Source organism: Nycticebus coucang, chromosome 12 (assembly GCF_027406575.1).
Source record: "Nycticebus coucang isolate mNycCou1 chromosome 12, mNycCou1.pri, whole genome shotgun sequence".
NCBI classification, from domain to species: domain Eukaryota; kingdom Metazoa; phylum Chordata; class Mammalia; order Primates; family Lorisidae; genus Nycticebus; species Nycticebus coucang.
The window spans coordinates 34977597-34998952 of record NC_069791.1 but is presented as its reverse complement, the minus strand read 5'-3'; the positions used below and the strand labels follow the sequence as shown (position 1 = coordinate 34998952).

General features: G+C 39.1%; 2 protein-coding genes across 2 annotated transcripts in view; one reads left to right on the top strand and one right to left on the bottom strand.

The window, feature by feature from the left end:
• The window catches only part of IRAG2 (inositol 1,4,5-triphosphate receptor associated 2), a 97833-nt gene extending 86346 nt beyond the window's left edge, over window positions 1-11487 (top strand). Inside the window, 8 exon segments of the mRNA XM_053554358.1 lie at window positions 606-740; window positions 3576-3723; window positions 4817-4860; window positions 6652-6714; window positions 6829-6878; window positions 7182-7283; window positions 9458-9565; window positions 10956-11487. Of these exon segments, the coding sequence (XP_053410333.1) occupies window positions 606-740; window positions 3576-3723; window positions 4817-4860; window positions 6652-6714; window positions 6829-6878; window positions 7182-7283; window positions 9458-9565; window positions 10956-11199 (894 nt within the window). The 3' untranslated portion in view covers window positions 11200-11487.
• An 80-nt stretch (window positions 11488-11567) lies between these two features.
• DNAI7 (dynein axonemal intermediate chain 7) overlaps window positions 11568-21356 on the bottom strand; it is a 60945-nt gene continuing 51156 nt past the window's right edge. Inside the window, exons 13-16 of the mRNA XM_053554360.1 lie at window positions 19738-19952; window positions 16523-16693; window positions 13240-13353; window positions 11568-11962 (exon numbers count right to left, since the gene is read on the bottom strand). Coding sequence (XP_053410335.1) covers window positions 11687-11962; window positions 13240-13353; window positions 16523-16693; window positions 19738-19952 — 776 coding nt within the window. The 3' untranslated portion in view covers window positions 11568-11686. The remainder of the gene's footprint in view (window positions 11963-13239; window positions 13354-16522; window positions 16694-19737; window positions 19953-21356) is intronic.

The following is a 21356-nucleotide window of genomic DNA, read 5'->3' as shown; positions in this document are numbered from 1 at the left end:
CTACTTGTTAGCGATCAAAGACAGACGTATTTTGGTATCATTCATTATGGGTCTTTGCTTCTTGTTTTTCTCCACCAAGATGACTGAGATTGTGTCATCCACATTTTTTTTTTTTGACTGAGCTTTCCATTTATTTATGTATTGCAGTTTTTGGCTGGGGCTGGGTTTGAACCCACCACCTCCGGCATATGGGGTCAGTGCCCTACTCCATTGAGCCACAGGCGCCACCCTTATTTTTTATTTATTTACTTATTTTTGAGACAGAGCCTCAAGCTGTCACCCTGGGTAGAGTGCCATGGCATCACAGCTCATAGCAACCTCCAATTCTTGGGCTGAAGTGATTCTCCTGTCTCTGCCTCCCAAGTAGCTGGGACTACAGGCGCCTGCCACAACGCCCGGCTATTTTTTGGTTGCAGCCATCATTGTTGTTTGGTGGGCCCAGGCTGGATTTGAACCTGCCAGCTCAGGTGTATGTGGCTGGCGCCTTAGCCACTTAAGCCACAGGCACTGAGCCTGTGTCATCCACATTTGCTACATGGTACGTGTTAGAATCACTTGCTGAGCACTTATGGGGATGTCTTTTTCATCTTCTACTCTCTGTTCAGTCTTTAACACCTCTGTGTGAGGATGACAACCAGGCCCAGGAAATAATTAAGAAGCTGGAGAAGAGCATCACGTTTCTCAGCCAGTGTACAGTGCGAGTGGCCAGTAGGGCTGAGATGCTGGGGGCCATTAACCAGGTAACCTGTCTCCATTTCTCCAGTTACAATGAAAAGCGTTTATTTTCCCTGAGATGATGGATTACATTTATTACAAGAAGTTTTAAAAATTTGTTACACAAGGCATACGTGTTTTATATAGAAAAAATGGAATATGCAAATAAAAATGTAATATCTCTGATAATAACATTAGCCAGTGATAATTATAAGTGTTGATATATTCTTTCAGATGCTCCCTTTATGAAATGTTATAATCTGATTCTTTTTAATTCCATTTATATCATAGATAACTTGCTATATGAAATAAGTATGCATATAACTATCACTTTATGGTATTCTATTGTTGAATAGATACAAATTATTCAACCGTCCCTCATGTTGGACCATTTCAGGATGTTCTTTTTTTTTGTAGAGACAGAGTCTCACTTTATGGCCCTCGGTAGAGTGCGTGGCATCACACAGCTCACAGCAACCTCTAACTCCTGGGCTTAAGCGATTCTCTTGCCTCAGCCTCCCGAGTAGCTGGGACTACAGGCGCCCGCCACAGCGCCCGGCTACTTTTTTGGTTGCAGTTCGGCCGGGCCCTCGGTATATGGGGCGGGGCCTTACCGACTGAGCCACAGGCCCCGCCCTTCAGGATGTTCTTGATCATTAGCTGTTACAATGTTACAATAAATATCCTCGTACATACATCTTTGTGCACTTATTCTTAGAGAAGTAGAATTTCAACATTTTTGTGGGCAAATCTGGAGAGACTTGCATGTTTTTTTTATCAATGCTGCAAGAGACTTGTTAAAATATATATTTTTAAGGAGGAGATATTTAATTGTGGTGGTAGTTTTAGTGTTGATCATTTCTTATACTTTTTTTTTTTTTTTTTTTGGTAGAGACAGAGTCTCACTTTATGGCCCTCGGGTAGAGTGCCGTGGCATCACACAGCTCACAGCAACCTCCAACTCCTGGGCTTAGGCGATTCTCCTGCCTCAGCCTCCCGAGCAGCTGGGACTACAGGCGCCCGCCACAACACCCGGCTATTTTTTTGTTGCCGTTTGGCCGGGGCTGGGTTTGAACCCGCCACCCTCGGTATATGGGGCCGGCGCCCTGCTCACTGAGCCACAGGCACCGCCCTCTTATACACTTTTTATATCCTACTTCCTGTTGACCCCTAACTAGAGATTATTTCTTATTTTTTCTACAGTTATGTGTGCACACTTTTTTTTAAGTCAGGAAACTCTAAGCTTTATGACCCAATTTCTTATGCTTCAGAGCAACAACCTTCACCTATTTTGGCTTCTTTGTTTTATATTTGCATCTATGTTTCTCAATAGCTTGTGCTGTTGTTTGGTGGTTTGTTTTAGGTATCATCTGTTGCTTTCCCACTGTGAAGTTGGATGTTTAGTTCTTTATCAACCCTGCGCCCTCATACCTTTGCACATTTCTGACCTTGTTGTTGTCCACCCTTCTTTGCTGACCAAGCTTAAACTTCACGGTCAAACGTAGTATTCATTACTTGGCATGAACCCCCAACACTTTTCCCTTTCTTGTTTCAACTCATTTGGAAAATCTGTAACCCTGCTGAAATGCCCTTCTCCACTGCTGGTGCCTGCATGGCTAGAAAACCACTGCCCCCTGCTGACTGAACTTCCCATTCAGTTTCTCTGTCCTGGTCTGCTGTGGCTGAGCTCTTCCTCTTCCTGGAAATGCTCCTCTCTGCTTCCAGCGGCCACACTCCCTGGGCTTTTCCCTCTACACGTAGGCTGCTCCTTCCAGGGTCCTTTGCAGTTGCTTTCTTTCCGCAAGACCTCTTTCTTGGTGCTGAAGCTCCAGTATTCCCCTGCTGTCCATCTGACGTCCATCTGCACTCAATCCCCGTATTAAGCCAGGCAGGCAGCCTGTGACTCTCAAATTCCTGTTTAGCCTAAACTGTTCCTTCAGGTTCCAAATTGGAATATACTGCTGCTGACCCAACACGTCCACTTAGATATTGGATGAACATCTCACACTTAACTGCTCGTGGTCCCTCCCAGGCCTACACCACTCATCTCGCCTTGGTCAAAGACAACTCTTTCCTTCTAGTTACTCAAGCCAAAACTGGGGCCGGAAGGTGGTAATTCTCCATACCTCTTTCTCCCTTCACATTCAATCCTACAGAAATCCCTACCATGGATTCGAACCCATCCCTACAGAAATGGCTCTACCATCGGAGAATAGTCCGAATTCAACCACTTATTTTCCTCTATTGCTACCAAGTTTCTATGAGCTCCCATTCTGTTTTTTTCCAGATTAACATAATAGCTTCCTGAATGGTCCCTCTGCTTGCATCTAATCCCAATCCCTCCCCCCATAGTCTGTTCTTAAAAAAGCACTCACAGTAATCCTTCTAAAACTTAAGCCAAATCAAGTTACATTTTGGTTCAAAGTCTTCTGGTGGCTCCTTACTTTACTCAGGGTAAAAGCCAATGGCTTAGAAGGGCGTCAGGGGACCTACGTGATTTTCGTGACCGTCTCCTTGGACTATTGTACTACAACCAGACCTGTTTTCCTTGCTGTTCATCAGATGTACTAAACAACCCAGGTTACTTCTGGGTTCTTATCACTGCTTCTTTTAGGGTGCAGCTTTTTCAGGTCTCACTCGTTTACCACTAGTCCTTCTACAAAATCTTGATGCTACTATATCCTCTTCTATTTTATTTGCCCTTGAGATGCATGCCCCTCCCCTTTTTAAAACCTTTTCTTTTCATTTTAGTGGGATTTAGGAAAGGAGTGGAGGTAAATGCATGTTGTTTAATCGCCATCTTTTAATTGAGTATTGAGTATAGTATTTTCAGCATAAATTTACTTTTTTTTTCCTACTAGGAAAGCCGGGTTAGTAAAGCAGTTGAAGTGATGATTCAGCATGTAGAAAACTTGAAGAGAATGTATGCCAAAGAACACGCTGAATTAGAAGAATTGAAACAAGTTCTTTTGCAGAATGAAAGGTCTTTTAATCCTCTTGAAGATGAAGGTAATAAAAGTTTAAGATAATAGCATTATGCTTTTCTAACGTATTCTTTCATGCTGTCTTTTACCTTTGGTAAAGACTCTTAGGTTAAAGTTATATTAGAAAAATAACTCATTCCAGTTATTTATATAATCAAAAATAAGATGTCACAAAACAGGTTGGGGACGTGAAGGGTTCGTTGGTAATGACACCAAATGTTCATTATCTCAATTTAGACTGCTGTGATGAGAGAATATATTTAATTTAGACTGCTGTGATGAGAGAATATACTAATTCAAATCATTAAGTTGACTCTAGTATTTCCCTATTTAGGATACATTAGAATTGGCTTTTTCTCCATGTATATAAAGTGAGGTGCAATACTTCAAGTGAGCCACTCTCATCAATAATGATTTGATGCCTCAAAGAAGGCACAGTAAGCTAAAACTAATGGACTGAAAAACAGACATATAAGGCCATGAAAAATACCTCACCATATGGTTTCTAGAAATTTTACAGTAGTTTTATTTTTTGAGATGGGTTCTTGTATATTGCCAGGATAGGTTCAAGTGATCCTCCTGCCTCACCCTCCTGAGTAGCTAGGTCTACAGCTAGTGTACACCATGCCTGGCTAATTTTTAATTTTTTTTTATAGAGATGAGGGTCTCAGTATGTTGCTCAAATTCCTGGGCTCAAGCTATCTAGCTTCAGCCTCCCAAGGCTCTGCGATTGAAGGCATAGACTACTGCCCCAGGCTCAGAATTCTTATTTTAATGATGTATTGCCTCTTGTAGAAAAGCTCCTAACCGTATTTGATACTCTTCTGAACTGTGCTTTTGGATTCCTTTATTCATTTAGTGCCTGCCATGTGCCATGTGGGTATTGTAGATACCCTCAGTGACACACACAAGTCTGCACTCCATTGGTTAAGATGTCAGTTGTTATGCAACACAAAATAAATAATAAGCAGATAGTCATATCACTCAGTAGCCCCTAGAGTCTTCAGTAAATCTTTCCTGACCTTTGCTTTACTTTGTAAAGAATTAAGACACTGCTTTAACGTAAATTACAGGTATAATTAATATACATGTATGTACAAATGTGTTTTTCCTTTCAGATGATTGCCAAATTAAAAAACGTTCAGCTTCTCTAAACTCGAAGGTAAGCACTAATTCACTTAACAAATTATCAAATGTTTACAAGTCAGAAGGTTTTAAAGTATTATTTGAAGTTGCATGCCTTTAAAATGTAAATCATAAAAGTGACTTTAATTCATATATATGTGTGTACGTGTATGTGTATTTATGCAAATATGCTTTTATACTTCCTGCTATATTTGCATATCAATTAAGTTTGCCTGGCAGCACAAGGAAAGCCAGTATGATAATAGTGTCTCTGCTGTCCTGGACAGCCAGTGTTGGAAATACGCAGTCCAGCAATGGTAGAGCCCCTCACACAATCCTCAGGAACTAGTAGTCCCCTTCTTTCCTGCTGCTTCACTACCTTCCACCTCTTGCTCTAAGGTAACTTTTTAGATCCACGCACCAAGTCCTCATCATTACATCAAGAAAAAAGAAGAAACATAGCCGGGCGTTGTGGCGGGCGCCTGTAGTCCCAGCTACTCGGGAGGCTGAGGCAAGAGAATCACAGAAGCCCAGGAGTTGGAGGTTGCTGTGAGCTGTGACTCCACGGCACTCTACCCAGGGCGACATAGTGAGACTCTGTCTCAAAAAAAAAAAAGAAGAAACAAATATAGGTGTTCCCTCTCCTTGTAAAGACATTTCCTGGAAGTCCAACATAGCATTTCCCATTTCGTTCTTGGTTGTGAATGAGACTGACAGCATGGTTTCCATGCTGGAGGCTGTACGCCCAACTAAAAATCAGAGGGCTTAGGACTACATATGAGGAGAATTGGAGATTGAAGTTCAACCGGCAGCTTTTGCCACAGTTTGAAAATCAGGATTTCCTAAATATACAGACTTTTTGAGTAAGAGATTTTAAAATCATTCCATGTAGTCTGCCCTTTCCCCCGTGGATGAGGAAGGAGTGAAGCTCACAGGTGATCAGTTACAATCACTTTCTGGTAGCACTAGGGTAAGCAATGAGGCTTTGTAGGCTGCATTTTGATCATCTCGATGCTCAATGAATCTATTTAACCTGATTAAAATTAGGGATGATGGTTCAGGAGGATTCACATAGAACCCATTTAAATTAGGTTATTTACCACATTTAAAATATTTTTATATCTAGAAGTTTTACTTAAACTTTAAGAATCACATCTATGGTGCATCTTAATGTACACAGCTATGATTTAACAATAAAAATAAATAAAAAAAAAGAATCACATAATGCAACATAACTCTTTCTAGTGCAAATCTCAAGGCTGATATGTAAACACATCTATTCATTAAAATATAATGAAAATGTTTAAATGTGTTAAATGGAAAAAAATGTCATCATGAAAAAAAATACAAATGTAGGTAACTCTATCCTTTTGAGTTGGGGGAAATCATTCTAAGCATAAAAGCTTAGAATGGTTGCAAAAGTGAGAAAAACATAATAGATTTCCCTGGATTAACAATAAAAAAACTTTCTGCCAGAAATATGAACAAAATTAATATGGGCAAAGGTTATAAATGAGTGGTATTCAGAGCAGATGTAAACATAATTCAACATAATAATGCAATGTTCAACAGTATTAGAAGTCCAGTGAATGCAAATCCAAACAAATCTTCTGTTTTTGTTTGAATTATAAATAATCCAGTATTAGGGAAGGTGGTAAAAAATTTCTGGACGTCAACCTGACCATACCAAGATCCTTTAAAGTATGCCTGTTGTTAACTCAGCAGCAGTCAAGTGCATGGCTGTGCGTGTACAAGGATCTTCATCAGTGCTGCACGCAACAATAACATACTGAGAATTTTCTAAATGTCCACTTTCCTCCTCTGGTAGCCATCTTCTCTTCGAAGAGTGACCATTGCCTCTTTACCCAGGAATATAGGAAATGTAGGAATGGTAAGAAAATTCCTATGTGTTCTTACTCAAAATGAATTCATTTTCATTTGGCAAAAATATACACTTCGCTAAATTTATTTTTTTATTATTTCTTTAACATCTGAACTTCTCAAGGTGTCTGGGATGGAAAATAATGAGCGATTCAATAGGAGGTCAAGCAGTTGGTGAGTATAATTTTATGGCTGCTCTTTGGGAACATTACTATTTTATGATTGGGCAAAAGTAAATGAGTATGTGAAATAAGAGATATAGTAACATTTGATTTGTACAGAGTATAAGTACAATAAATGATTATATACATTGGTAAATGATCATAAATTTTTTTATTGTGAATTAGGAGGTGTGACTATGCCAGGAAAAAATAATTTGAACATATAATTTTATATTGATTTAAACAGTAGCAAATAAATTGATGATGGCTACGGATGTATTTGATTTGACAAGTGGCTATAATCATCTTTATTTAGGCGTATTTTGGGATCAAAGCAGAGTGAACACCGTCCCTCATTACATCGATTTATTAGCACCTATTCCTGGGCAGATGCTGAAGAAGAAAAATGTGAACTAAAGTAGGTGAAGCTTGGTGTGTCTATTAACCTGACGTGAACTGGGGCATGAACAATGGGAATCACTTTTACTCCGTGGAGATGAGATAAAAAAGATAATTCATTGTAAAAGACTTTCAGAGACTTTCACTCTTGTCGCTCTCAAAATGGCAAGGTTTGAGGTCTTCCGTTCGAAAAGACGGTGGAGTTTGGCAGGTTTGTGAAGATTATTTTTTTCCTATTTAGATGTGTGGCAATTAGGTGGAAAGATCAACTGAGAGCCACAGAAGTAAAATGTTCATCTATTTAGATTTTAAGAAACATTAAATATATATGTGACATGTTATGTATTCCATAACGGGCATATATGTAACATGTACATACAGCTAGCCTCCATTTATGTAAAGAAAGAGTAGGGAAACATCAAACTCTGGATCACTGTCTCTTGATCTAGTAAACTAAACAAATAAAAAATACTTCCATAGTAAAAAGAAAAGGGCAAGAAGAAGAGACATGAAATGTCACCTCTAAGACCTGGGGTGATTAGACAGCGTGCTTAACTTCACAGGGTCTCAGTTTTCTCATGTATTAAACTGTATTAAACTGAGAGCTCTTAATGGAATGATTCTCTCCTTTTACACATTTTCACTGAGTGCCTCCCTCTGATGGGGTCTATGTTCAATCTTAAGGAACACAAGCAAGACGTGGTGCCAGCCCTCAAAGTATTGCTTTTTGTTTTGTTTTTCTTTTTATAAGTCCGGGTTGCATGTGTTGAAAACTCTTAGAGTTGACATAATAGATCTTTTACGGGCTGGGTAAAAAAAAAAAAAAAAAATTAAGAGGTTCCTTCAAAAGATTATAACCCCCCCCCAAAAGATCATAATCTATTTTTTGCCTTTTCTTAGTATTACCATACTAGTAGTATTACATTACTGAGGAGTCTTTATAAACAAAAATACTAAGACTGAGAATTTTATAAGAATGCAACTTATTTTGGCTTTTGGCCTTGTTTTTTTAAAAACGAAAGTGTATCATAAATACTCCCTATAGATGTTTGACTGAAAAGAAAACTTTGAGACACATTTCTCTTCAGCAATTGTGAGGTCATTATGAGCTTGGAATTTCAAGTAGGAAGTTCATTAGTGAATGAAACAATGAAACATTTATGTTTTGTTTTACCCTTTTAAAATAATATCTTATTTAAAATACAGTCAGTGCAATTGCTATTTCTCAGTTCACTGAGTACTAGGAACTAGTAGTAAAAGTACTAGCTTTTATTTTAACTAACTTTACATTGAAAATATTTTCTTTTTCTTTCTTTCTTTTTTTTTTTTTTTTAGAGATAGAGTCTTACTCTGTTGCCCTGGGTAGAGTGCCATGGTGTCACAGCTCACAGCAACCTCAAACTCCCAGGCTCATGCAATCTTCTTATCTCAGGCTCCAGTGTAGCTGGGACCACAGGTGCCTGCCACAACGTCCGGCTAATTCTGCTATTCTTTTAGTAGAGATGTGGGTCTCGCTCTTGCTCAGGTTGGTCTCGAACTCCTGAGCTCAAGCAATCCACCTCGGCCTCCCAGAGTGCTAGGACTATAGGCATGAGCCACTGTGCCTGATCTACATTGAAAACATTTTCATAAATTATTAAGATTTTTGGAGAAAGAGATGAATTTTAATGTTAGCCCAAGTTAGCAGTGATTAGAGAAAAAGGTAAAATCAACTGCTAAATAGGATATTTAACATATGTGGTAGAAGAATGTTTAATAATAAGGAAATATGTTTACTGTGCATTGAATGAAAAAATATCAAGAAGAATAAACAGGGTGTCCACATTTGTTTTTTAGAGTGTGGTTAAGTGCACATATACACATACAGAGAAAGTAATAACATTGATTAATTATGAGGCGAGGATAATTTTTATATGTTCTCTGTAATATCTTTGGCTAATATCATCTCCACTTAAGACACAAACATTATTTTTCTAAATAGAGAAAGTTATTTCTTAAAATTCAATTCCTAGAAAAGGTTTAAATTGTAAATTTGGTGGCTTAACTTTTAGAGTCAGGTATTTATCAAATCTTAAAGCAAAACATACATTCATGAGCCTCTTAAGTTATACTGTAAAATATAGCAATATTTTATAAATACTTCTGACATATTATCCTACATTTCAAATATTTAAAAACAGTATTTATTTACAGAACTGAAGATGACTCAGAACCACCAGGAGAAGAAATAGTAGAAAGGACAAGGAAGCCAGGTCTTTCTGAAAAGAGAAATGCTCCATCCAAGTGGCAAGTCTCTTCCGGGTAAGGGGTCTGACTGGACAAGCTGCTACCGTGCTGGTGGACTGGGAAAGGGCAAAGCAGTATTAATGTTAATCAAATTACCTTCCTAAAAGACATGTCTAATTGTTATACGTAAGATGAATAACAAACTTTGTGTGGTCTACAGCAGTTATCCTTGAACTTAGGTTACAAAGGAGACAGGAGAGTTTAGGAATCTTGATTCTGGAACCAGACAGCCGACGTTTGAATTCCAGCTCTCTAACTAGCTATGAGACCTGGGCAAGTTCATTTGAATAACAGCTTCAAGTTCATTCCAGTAACCGTTTTTTGAGTAACAACTTCATCTACTAGATGACGATGATAATAGTCCCCATGTCACTGTGTTGTCATCATTAAATGTTTAGTACAGTGTCTAGCACAGGGTTAACTATTTTCAAAGACTTGAATGATGCTCTAATACCCTTTTCAGTGGGTGTTTTTGAAAGAAACAGTTTATAGTATCGTAAAAATATTGATTATAAGAAATGTGACATGTTTCTATACAGTAATCCCCCCTTACCCATAGTTTCACTTTCATGATCCAAAAATAGGTGAGCAAAGTACACAAGATATTTTGCAAAGGAGAGAGAGAGATCATATTAATGTAACTTTTAATTACAGCATATTATTATAACTGCTCTATTTTATTACTACTTGTTAGTCTCTTACTGTGCCTAATTTACAAATTAAATTTTATCATATGTACATCTAGGAAAAAACATACTATATACAGTGTTAAGTAATATAGGAATTCATTGGGGGGTCTTGAAACATATCCCCTGAGAAATGAGGGGACCACTGTACACATACACAAGTATACACATATAGCCTGCTTTATCCAGTAAATAATAATTTTGTTTCCACTGTAGGAATCAAAGAATGAGATAAATTCCTGTATGTACATATTAGGAGTTAAATATTGCCTAAACCATATAATTTTCAGATTCTCATTATACCACATCATTTTTTTTGTTTGTTTTTTTCTTTTGAGACAGGGTCTCCCTCTGTCTCCCAGGCAGAAGTGCAGTGGCACCATCATGGCTCTCTGAAGCCTTCAACTCCTGGGCTCAAGCAATCTTAGCACCTTTGCTTCCCAAGGAGTGGGGACTATGTGTGCCTGTTACCGTGTCTGGCTAATTTTTTTACTTTTTTGTAAAGATGAAGTCTTGCTATATTTCTCAGGCTATAATTCTAATAATTTGGAAGGGGGGGGCTGATTCTGTCTAAAATCAAAATGATAAATCATAATATGCAGATTTAAGGCAGTCCTGGTGGTACTCAGAGCAGATTATTGACTGGTGGTGTTGCAAAAGGAGCGTTTCTCATAACAAGTTATTAATTACCCAATTCTGTCTTTGTATCTTCCTTATAGTTATGACACCATAGCTTCCTGGACAACCACCCTCAAGGCCTCCATTGGGAAGGCTAACAAGGCACTCTGGCTTTCCATCGCGCTCATCGTCCTGCTTGCAGCTCTGATGAGCTTCCTCACAGGCCGATTCTTCCAGAGGTCGGTGGACGCTGCTCCCATACAGGAAGAGGATTCCTGGATATCTCTAGAACACATCTTGTGGCCGTTTGCCAAACTCCGACACAATAGGCCACCCCCTGTGTGACAGCAGCACATGCTACTCTATGTATCTTGATTTTTAAAGTTTCAGTATCTGAACTTTGTAAATTAGTAACTTTTAGCTGGGAAAGTATAGAATGAAACCAGAGGTTCTCAGAATGACTGTAAGATATTTTATTAATACATTCCCTCTTTTTCCAATTATCTCCTCAACTAAAATACAGTGAGGAGGAAGCCTGCCTGCAATGTTTTAAAGAGTTTTTGAGGAAGAAATAGATATTGTTTTGTCAAAGTTTACTTAAATAAAGATCATTCCAATTTTCATACAGTGAAAGTTGAAATTCTCAATAGGCTAAGTACCTAAAGGAAAAAAAAAACCAATTTGCTTAAAATAAAATTTGAATAGAAAATGTTGATTAGACAATTTTAAGAGCTTATCTGAAATATATTCACTCACACTTTATTGAAGAAATACCTGCATTTTTTTCCAACATACTTGATTTTTCATACTGATGAAAACTTCTGAGTGGAGATCAGGAATAACTGAGTAGTCTTGTAGAAAGGAGCATTTGACACACACAGGCAAGAAACTGACAGTTGGAACTCCTGATTTTCTCCATTGCTTCCTTAGAAGCAAAATCCTTGACCATGTGATACAAAGTAGAGTGAAACTCCGTTTCTTCTTTAAGTGCTTCAGAGAACACCTCACTCTCTTCATTGATCTTAAGCATTTGTGCTCTGTCGCCACAAAACATTAAAAGGTCCCAATTAGGATTCTCAGGACATTCTTCAGTAAGATGTTCCTTCACCTTAAAAGAAAAAGGGAAACTAAAAAAAAATCCATTACTAGTTCCTCTTCTGTTAAGTATTTGGTAACAGAGTATTAGCTGAAGGGCTCAATTCAGTCTTCAAAATTGCTGAAGTTAAAAGAAATATTTAGAGCGGCGCCTGTGGCTCCGTGAGTAAGGCACCAGCCCCATTTACTGAAGGTGGTGGGTTTGAACCCGGCCCTGGCCAAAACTGCAACAAAAAAATAGCCGGGCATTGTGGTGGGCGCCCGTAGTCCCAGCTACTTGAGAGGCTGAGGCAAGAGAATCGCCTAGCCTAAGAGCTGGAGGTTGCTGTGAGCTTTTATGCCATAGCACTCTCCTGAGGGTGACAAAGTGAGACTCTGTCTCAATAAATAAATAAAGAAAAATAAAAAATATTCTTAATGTCCCATTATTTAATTTTTTAAAACCATGAAACTGTTCACAACTTGGTGCTTATGGACCACATGTATTAATTCATGCAACAAATATTTATTGAATGCCTATCATGTTCTAGGTGCTAGAAATATAAAAGCAAAATAAAACATAGGAAAAAAAGTAATATAAGTAAATAACACTGTAACAACAAAACCCTACCCTCAAGCAGCTTACATTTGAGTGAGGGAACCATGATAAACAAGAACAATAAAGATAGTGGCTTGTTTATGCTAAAACATTCACCAGTTAGCGTTTAGAATTTGAAATTTTCTCTACCAGCTAAGAATAACTGTCAGAAAGTTAAATTGGATGTCTAACCCTCTCAGGAGAGAGTTTGTGAATCATAGACAGGTTTCATGTTAAAGGCTTCCCTTTGTTCCTGAGTCTACATAAGCGGTATGAGGACTCTGGCCTGAAGTCAAGAACACTTGATACCATAATGGACAACAAAGGCATTTTATATTTTTGACAAACAATTTTTGAAGTTTTAAAACTCCATTTTTAATGTTTTTTGTTTTTACCTGTCACCCTGGTAGAGTGCCGTGGGGTCATGGCTCACAGCAACCTCACGCTGTTGGGCTTGAGCAATCCTGCTGCTTCTGCCTCACAAGTAGCCGGGACTTGAGCCGGGACACAATGCCCAGCTATTTTTTTCTTCTATTTTTTGTAGAGATGGGGGTCTCCCTGAGCTCAGGTGATCCATCCACCTCAGCCTCCCAGAGGGCTAGGATTACAGTGTAAGCCCCCATGCTGGGCCTGTTTTTACCTTTTTAAAAGCCAGTACTTTATCTTCTTTTGGAGGACGAAGTAGATTTATGGGTTTTTACATAGTACTATACCTTAAATACAACTCTTGAAGAATTACATTCTAAGTTCCACTTGCTCCAACCAAATGCAAAAGCGGAACTTAGTAGGGCCATTTGTCGATAAGCTTTCACTTCTACCAAAGGAATCTGTTAATATAAAAACAAAACTAGTTTTAGAGCCTCTCAACAAGTCTCCCTTCCATCCTTGGCCTCTTTCAGTCTATTCTCAACACAGAAGGATCCACTTAAAATTGTAAGCCAGAGTACATGGCTCCTCTCCCAAAGCTGGGCAAGGCTTTTGCTTCCTCTAAGAGCAGAACCGAAGTTACTGAAGACCTCCACAGCCCTCCCTGATCTGACACCTTCACCCACGACCCTGTGCACACCCGGGGCCTCTCTGCCTTCTCTCATTTTCCTCCCCTCTGCTCTCTCAGATCCAGGCCTCCTTGCTGTTCCTCTAGTCCTCACATCACACTGGCCGCCCCCTCAGGGCTCTTGCTGTAGCTGTTCTCTCTACCTGGAAGCGGCTTCCTGAGATGCACACTTGGCTTATTTCCTACCTTCAAGTTTTGCTCCAATCTCACTGTGCCCCTGACACCTATTTAATACTGTACACTGCCTCCACCCACGACTCCTGATCTACCGCTTCTTACTGCCACAGCACTTTCACCTTTTTAGTGCACTAGATCCGTTATTTTTCCCTCTTCTACTATGATGTAAACTACACAAGGGCAGGGACCTGTTTTATTCACTGACACATCCTAATCCTCTACAACAGTGTCCAGCATATTCTTCATTCAGAAAAAAAAAGTTTCCTTGAATATTCTGAAAACATGAAGAGGATACTACATTCAACACTGCAGAGTAACAGGTGATTTGAGTTACTAAAATCAAGGGTTTTTTTTTCATATGTGTGTATATATACATAACCCTAGTTACAGGATTATTTTCAAACGTTATATGAATATACCTACATTGTCATTTTCTGGTACGTTCATAAACACGTTCTTGAGTACAGAACTCTTCTGCCTACAAACATACCTTTCATGATTAGAAGGCACTTGGTGTTTTCACAAATGTTTACTAAAAATCTACCATATTCTAGGAATATGTGAGGTTCTAAAAGAATGAGAATGGCCCCTGTCCTCGATAAGCTCACAGTTTAACCTGGAGGGATCTTATTTAACTAAAACCTTACATGACTACTGAGCCATGTGAAAATAGTGAAAAAAATTTTCACATTTTTTTATGTGAAAATCTCTATCACATAAACTAGAAAACTAGAAAATGGACACATTCCTGGACACAACCTCCAAAGACTCAATCAGGAAGAAAGAGAACTCCTGAATAGATCAAAATGAGCAGTGAGAAGGAAGAAGTCATAAAAACATCTTTCAACAACAACAAAAAATCCCAGAACCAGATGGACTTACAGCCAAATTCCACCACACCTACAAAGAGCTGCTACCCACACTGCAGAAATTAGTCCATGACATTGAGAAGGAAGAAATCCTCCCCAACTCAGTATTTTCTCAATACCAAATCCAGGAAAGGACATAATAAAAAAAACTATAAACCAACATCCCCTGTGAACATAGACACAAAAATCCTCAATAAAATACTAGCAAACTGAATTCAATAGCTTATCAAAAAATAATCCACCAAGACCATGTGGGCTTCATCCAAGGGATGCAAGGACGATTCAACATACATAAACCAAGAAATGTGTGGGCAGCGCCTGTGGCTCAGTGAGTAGGGTGCTGGCCACATAACCAAGGGTGGTGGGTTCAAACCCGGCCCCGGCCGAACTGCAACAAAAAAATAGCCGGGCATTGTGGCAGGTGCCTACAGTCCCGGCTACTTGGGAGGCTGAGGCAAGACAATCGCCTAAGCCCAGGAGTTGGAGGTTGCTATGAGCTGTGACACCACGATACTCAACCCAGGGCCATAGCTTGAGGCTCTGTCTCAAAAAAAAAAAAAAAAAAAAAAAACCCAAAACAAACAACCCCCCCAATAAATGTGATACACCACACAAACAGATATGAAAACAAAGACCATATTATCATCTCAGTAGATGCAGAAAAAGTACTTGTCCAGCAACTGTTCATGATAAAAATCCTCAACAAACGAGGCACAGGAGGAACCATTCTCAAAATTAGAAAAGCCATATATGACAAACCCACAGCCTGAGCATCATGGTGAATGAAGAAAAGCTGAAAGCATCTCCCCTAAGAACTAGAACAAAGCAAGGGTGCCCACTGTCCGTACTTCTATTCACTACAGTGCCAGAAGTCCTGCCAGAGATGTCAGGCAAGTAAAGGACACAGAAAATCTCCAAATTGGGAAAGAGGAGGCCAATCTTTTGCTTTTTACTGATGATATGTGATTCAAGAGACTCCGACAACTGATAAACTCAGCCAAGTTTCAGGTTTCAAAATCAATGTACATAAATCAGCATTATTATACACTAATAAGAGTCAAGCTGAGAGTCAAACCAAAGACCCAATAGCATTGAGTGCCTAATCCATACCTAATAGCTACAAGGAAAATAAAGTACTTAGAAATATACTTAACCAAGATGGTGCCGCACCTCTACAAAGAGAACTACAGAACGTTGAGGAAAGAAATCACAGATGGTGCAAACTAATGGAAAAACAGATCATGCTTTCGGTTTGGTAGAAGAACACTGTTAAAATGTTGCCATACTACCCAAAGTGATTCACAGATTCAATGCAATCCCTATCAAAAATGAACATATTTCACAGATCTAGGAAGAATAATTCTATGTTTCATTTGGAACCAGAGAAGAGCCCCAACAGCAAAGCAATCTTAAGCAAAAAGAACAGCATGGTATTGGTCCTAAAACCTAATGAGTAACATGAACCACTATACGGACATGGAGGCTCTGCTAAGAAAACAAACGAGGTGGGTCTTGTACATTGGTGGTCCTTGTATATGTTTAATTTTGCTTAATTTATTATGTTTAGGAAAGCATAGAATTATTCATCCTTTTAAGAGATGTTACATGTATCCAGTCATGGAAAAAGAAACAAAATATATGAGAAGTCACTTAGACAACTTTGCAATAAGCTGGCCAGCAGTGGTATGCTCCATTTGTCAAAGGAAGATCATATACAGGTTTACTTTATGAAACTTGAGAGAACCCTGGATTTCTGGTCTTTTCACTTATCCTTTCCTTCTTTTCTAACTATATAATCTTGTATAGGTGAACACAAAACTCATATTACACAACATTTAACACTTGCTAACATTCTAAATGTCTTATTACATTAAATTTGCAAAGATTCCTTCTTGCCTTATTGTTTGCAATAACATAAAAATGAGAGTGTACGCTAGGGAAGATGTTCAAGCCAGCTTCTTTCAAAGCATTAATGAAACAAAAAGAAGTCATCCATTTTCCTTCCAAAATAGGGAAATTTTCTTTTTTGTCTTGTAGTTTGATTGACGATAACATGCAGAGATTTTCCTAGTTTAAATAAGAGAAAAGAAGCTTTTATACAAGTTGAAATTATTACTTCAAGATCATTTCAGGTCTAGCCTCTGGATTCTTTGTATTGTTTTAATTTTATTTTAAGACAGAGTCTCACTATGTCACCCTCAGTAGAGTGCTGTGATATCTCAGCTCACAGCAACCTCCAACTCTTGGGCTTAAGCGATTCCCTTGCCTCAGCCTCCTGAGTAGCTGGGACTATAGGCACCCGCCACAATGCCCAGCTATTTTTTTGGTTGCAGGTGTCATCATTATTGTTTAGCTGGCCCAGGCCGGGTTTGAACCTACCAGCCTTGGTGTATGTGGCCGGCGCCCTACCCACTGAGCTACAGGTACCGCCAACTTTGTATTGTATTGTATTGTTTTTTTTTTTTTTTTTTTTGTAGAGACAGAGTTTCACTTTACTGTCCTCGGTAGAGTGCCGTGGCGTCACATGGCTCACAGCAACCTCCAGCTCTTGGGCTTAAGCGATTCTCTTGCCTCAGCCTCCCGAGCAGCTGGGACTACAGGCGCCCACCACAACGCCCGGCTATTTTTTTGTTGCAGTTTGGCCGGGGCTGGGTTTGAACCCGCCACCCTCGGCATATGGGGCCAGCGCCCTACTCACTGAGCCACAGGCGCCGCCAACTTTGTATTGTTTTTAAATAATTTATCATTATATTAAAAAAAATGCAGGTGAGGTGGGGGTGGGGGAAGGGAGAGAGGGAAGGAGGATGGGAAGGGGAGGTGGGGGGGTCACGTGTGTGACACACCTTTTGGGGTGGGACCCAATCATAAGAGGGACTTTACCTGACAAATGGAATCAATGTAACCTGGTTCTCTGTACCCTTGATGAGTCCCCAACAATAATAAAAAAACAGAATGTAGGGCAGGTTTGTGTTAGGGCTGATCTGGAAACCCCAGCACACATCCCCATGTTACTGTGATCGGTTTATTCTTTTGGGCTTCATCTGAACAATCAAGGGAATGTGCTGGCTAAAGATCTCCCCAGTCTCTTCTGATCTTATAAGTTATGATCTAAGAGTCTATATAGGTTCACATTGAATTAAAACAGCTATTTGACAAAAATCACGACTAATTTCACATATCATTCCTGATTTTTCACATATGTAAAAATCAAACTTAGTGATGCAAAAGTATTTTCCAGTTTCAAAGTTTCCCAAAGTGGCAATTTGAAGGCATGGAATTCACATCTACCATCTGAATTTGCTGAGTAGAATCTCACCATTTTTTTTCAATGTTAATATATTTTATTCAACCCAATATATAAAAAATATTTCAATATATAATCAATATAAAGTTAATATTGAGATAGTCCACATTCTTTTTCTCAATGCTAAGTATTCTAAATCTGATGTGTATTCTACATTTACACAACATATTAATTTGGACTAGTCATATTTCAAAAGGTCGATAACCACACGTGGTTAGTAGCTACCTTATTAGATAGCATAGATGTACCTTTGAAATCTGATCTGAAAATGCACAATGAGTGATCTTTGCTGTTTCAATCTTCACATTACTAAATGAACATTGTGAAGGTGTTGTTAATCTTTTCATGAAGTTGGAGGAAGAGTCTTTGCACTGGAGTCTTCCGGGCTGCTGGGGTGGTAAGGAGGAAGCCTGACAAGAGGCTCTGGAACTATCACCCCTTACGCTGTGTTAGAAAGGTCACTTAAGGGCGGCGTCTGTGGCTCAGTGAGCAGGGCGCCGGCCCCATATGCCGAGGGTGACGGGTTCAAACCCGGCCCCGGCCAAACTGCAACAACAAAAAAAATAGCCGGGCGTTGTGGCAGGCGCCTGTAGTCCCAGCTGCTTGGCAGGCGGAGGCAAGAGAATTGCGTAAGCCCAAGAGTTGGAGGTTGCTGTGAGCCCTGTGACGCCACGGCACTCTACCCGAGGGCGGTACAGTGAGACTCTGTCTCTACAAAAAAAAAAAAAAAAAAGAAAGGTCACTTAACCTCCTGACCTCCTGACCTTACATCTTGTAGAGGGAAACTAATGTAAGGATAGAACAGAAGCATCTTATGGGCTCTTGTAGACTGATGATCCTGAGCTCCCCATCTCCTTGCAAAGCTTAACAATATTCTAGTCTTCCTGCTGCATTCATAAGATATTTCAGGCTCTTTTAAAAAAAATGTTAACATTTATTTTACGTATCATAAAAGACACCCATTTCGAGTGTACAATCAAATGATTTTATGTAACTTTCTTGAGTAGTGCATGTATCAATCAGTTTTAGAACATATTCATTCCTCCCAATAAGGTCCCTTATACCCATTTACAGTTAATTCCCAGTCCTACTCCCAGGCCCAGGCAACCAGTAACCTATACATTTCAGGCTATGTAATTTCTGACAAAGGAGAAACAGAGCCTCATTCGAGAGAAACCAGCCTCAAAGGGGATTTCAAGTGGCTGGATGATAAGGATCAGGGAGCCTCTTATAGCATGGGTCACAAACTCTGACATTCCCACTGCAACCATGCTTGTTGGTTCCTTAGTTGATCTATCCCTAGTAACTTCAGGGTTTCAGCCTCGATGTTTACATGTTATTGCCTACTTAATTATTCAATTAACATTTAAAAATTACAACTCAAGGTACATTTTAAATGTATTTATAAAAGATATTTCAATATACAGAGGGTGCCAAAAAATATATACACATTTTAAGAAAGGAAAAACTATATTGAAATGCTAATACTCAATATATACTGATGATGTTTGTTATCTCGTATGTCTCATAATTGCAGAAGTCAAACATGACTTGAGTATTACCATTTTAATACAGTTTTTCCTTTCTTAAAATGTGCATATATTTTTGGCTCCCTCCACATACATCAGCAGTGATTGACTGCTTTGACATACTCTATTATATCCAAAGAGGTGCTGGTAACTCACCTTGATTTTTTTTTTTGTGTGTGTGTGTTTTTTTTTGGCTGAGGCTGGGTTTGAACCCACCACCTCCAGCATATGGGACTGGCGCCCTATCCCTTTGAGCCACAGGCGCCGCCCCAACTCACCTTGATTTGTATTTGAATCTCAGTAAATGCTGTGGTAACAGTCAAAAGCACTTTATTGACATCAAGGGGTCTTAGTTCCCAAGACTGGTATGGCATGTTAATATGAGTATCCTGAATCAAGGTAACAGGGCCAAATGTTTCTAGGCTGAATGTTATTAGTCTTTCTTCTTGTTGGTAAGATACATTGCTGATGCCATCAGTTCTCCAATGTTGACCTTTATAATAAATGAAGAAAGTGACATTAGTTTCATTTGTTTCCATAAAAAATAAAATGAATGAAACACCCAAATAATTGCTATGTGGATAAACTGATCTTTTACATTTGGAGTAGAATCTCAACAAAAGGCCAACTTTGCTGGGAGAGTTCCCCAGCTTACAAGATCAAGTACAAATTCTGCACAGTAGGGAAGACCCTCAGAAGGAAACTTCATCTCACTTCTGTGGCTCCATCCCTTGCTGCTTGTCACACCTGTTTTCAGCTCTGCTTTTTTTTCCCTTCCCCAACAACATCATATATCCCCAGACCTTTGCACATGCAAATCTTTCTTCCTAGACTACTCTAATGTTTTTTTTTTATTATTAATATTAAATCATAGCTGTGTGCATGAATGCGATCACGGGGCACCATACACTGGTTTTATAAACAGTTTGACACATTTTCATCACACTGGTTAACATGACCTTCCTGGCATTTTCTTAGTTATTGTGTTAAGACAATTATATTCTACATTTACTAAGTTTCACATGTACCCTTGTAAGATGCACGGCAGGTGTAATCCCACCAATCACCCTCACTCCGCCCATCCTCCCCTCTCCCTCCCCACCTTCCCCATATTCTTAGGTTATAACTGGGTTATAGCTTTCATATGGAAGCCATAAATTAGTTTCATAGTACGGCTGAGTACACTGGATACTTTTTCATCCATTCTTGAGATACTTTACTAAGAAGAATATGTTCCAGCTCCATCCATGTAAACATGAAAGAGGTAAAGTCTCCATCTTTCTTTAAGGCTGCTTAATATTCCATGGTGTACATACACCACAATTTATTAATCCATTCGTGGATCGATGGGCACCTGGGCTTTTTCCATGACTTAGCAATTATGAATTGGGCTGCAATAAACATTCTGGTACAAGTATCTTTGTTATAATGTGATTTTTGGTCTTCTGGGTATATACCTAGTAGAGGAATTATAGGATTGAATGGCAGATCTATTTTTAGATCTCTAAGTGTTCTCCAGACATCTTTCCAAAAGGAATGTATTAATTTACATTCCCACCAGCAGAGTAGAAGTGTTCCCTTTTCTCCACATCCACACCAACATCTCTGGTCTTGGGATTTTGTGATATGGGCTAATCTTCCTGGAGTTAAATGGTATCTCAAAGTAGTTTTGATTTGCATTTCTCTGATGATTAAAGATGATGAGCATTTTTTCATGTCTGTAGGCCATGTGCCTGTCTTCTTCAGAGAAGTTTCTCTTCAACTCCCTTGCCCAGCCTGTGATGGGATCACTTGTTCTTTTCTTGCTTATACGTTTGAGTTCTCTGTGGATTCTGGTTATTAAACCTTTGTCGGAGACATAACCTGCAAATATCTTCTCCCATTCTGAGGGCTGTCT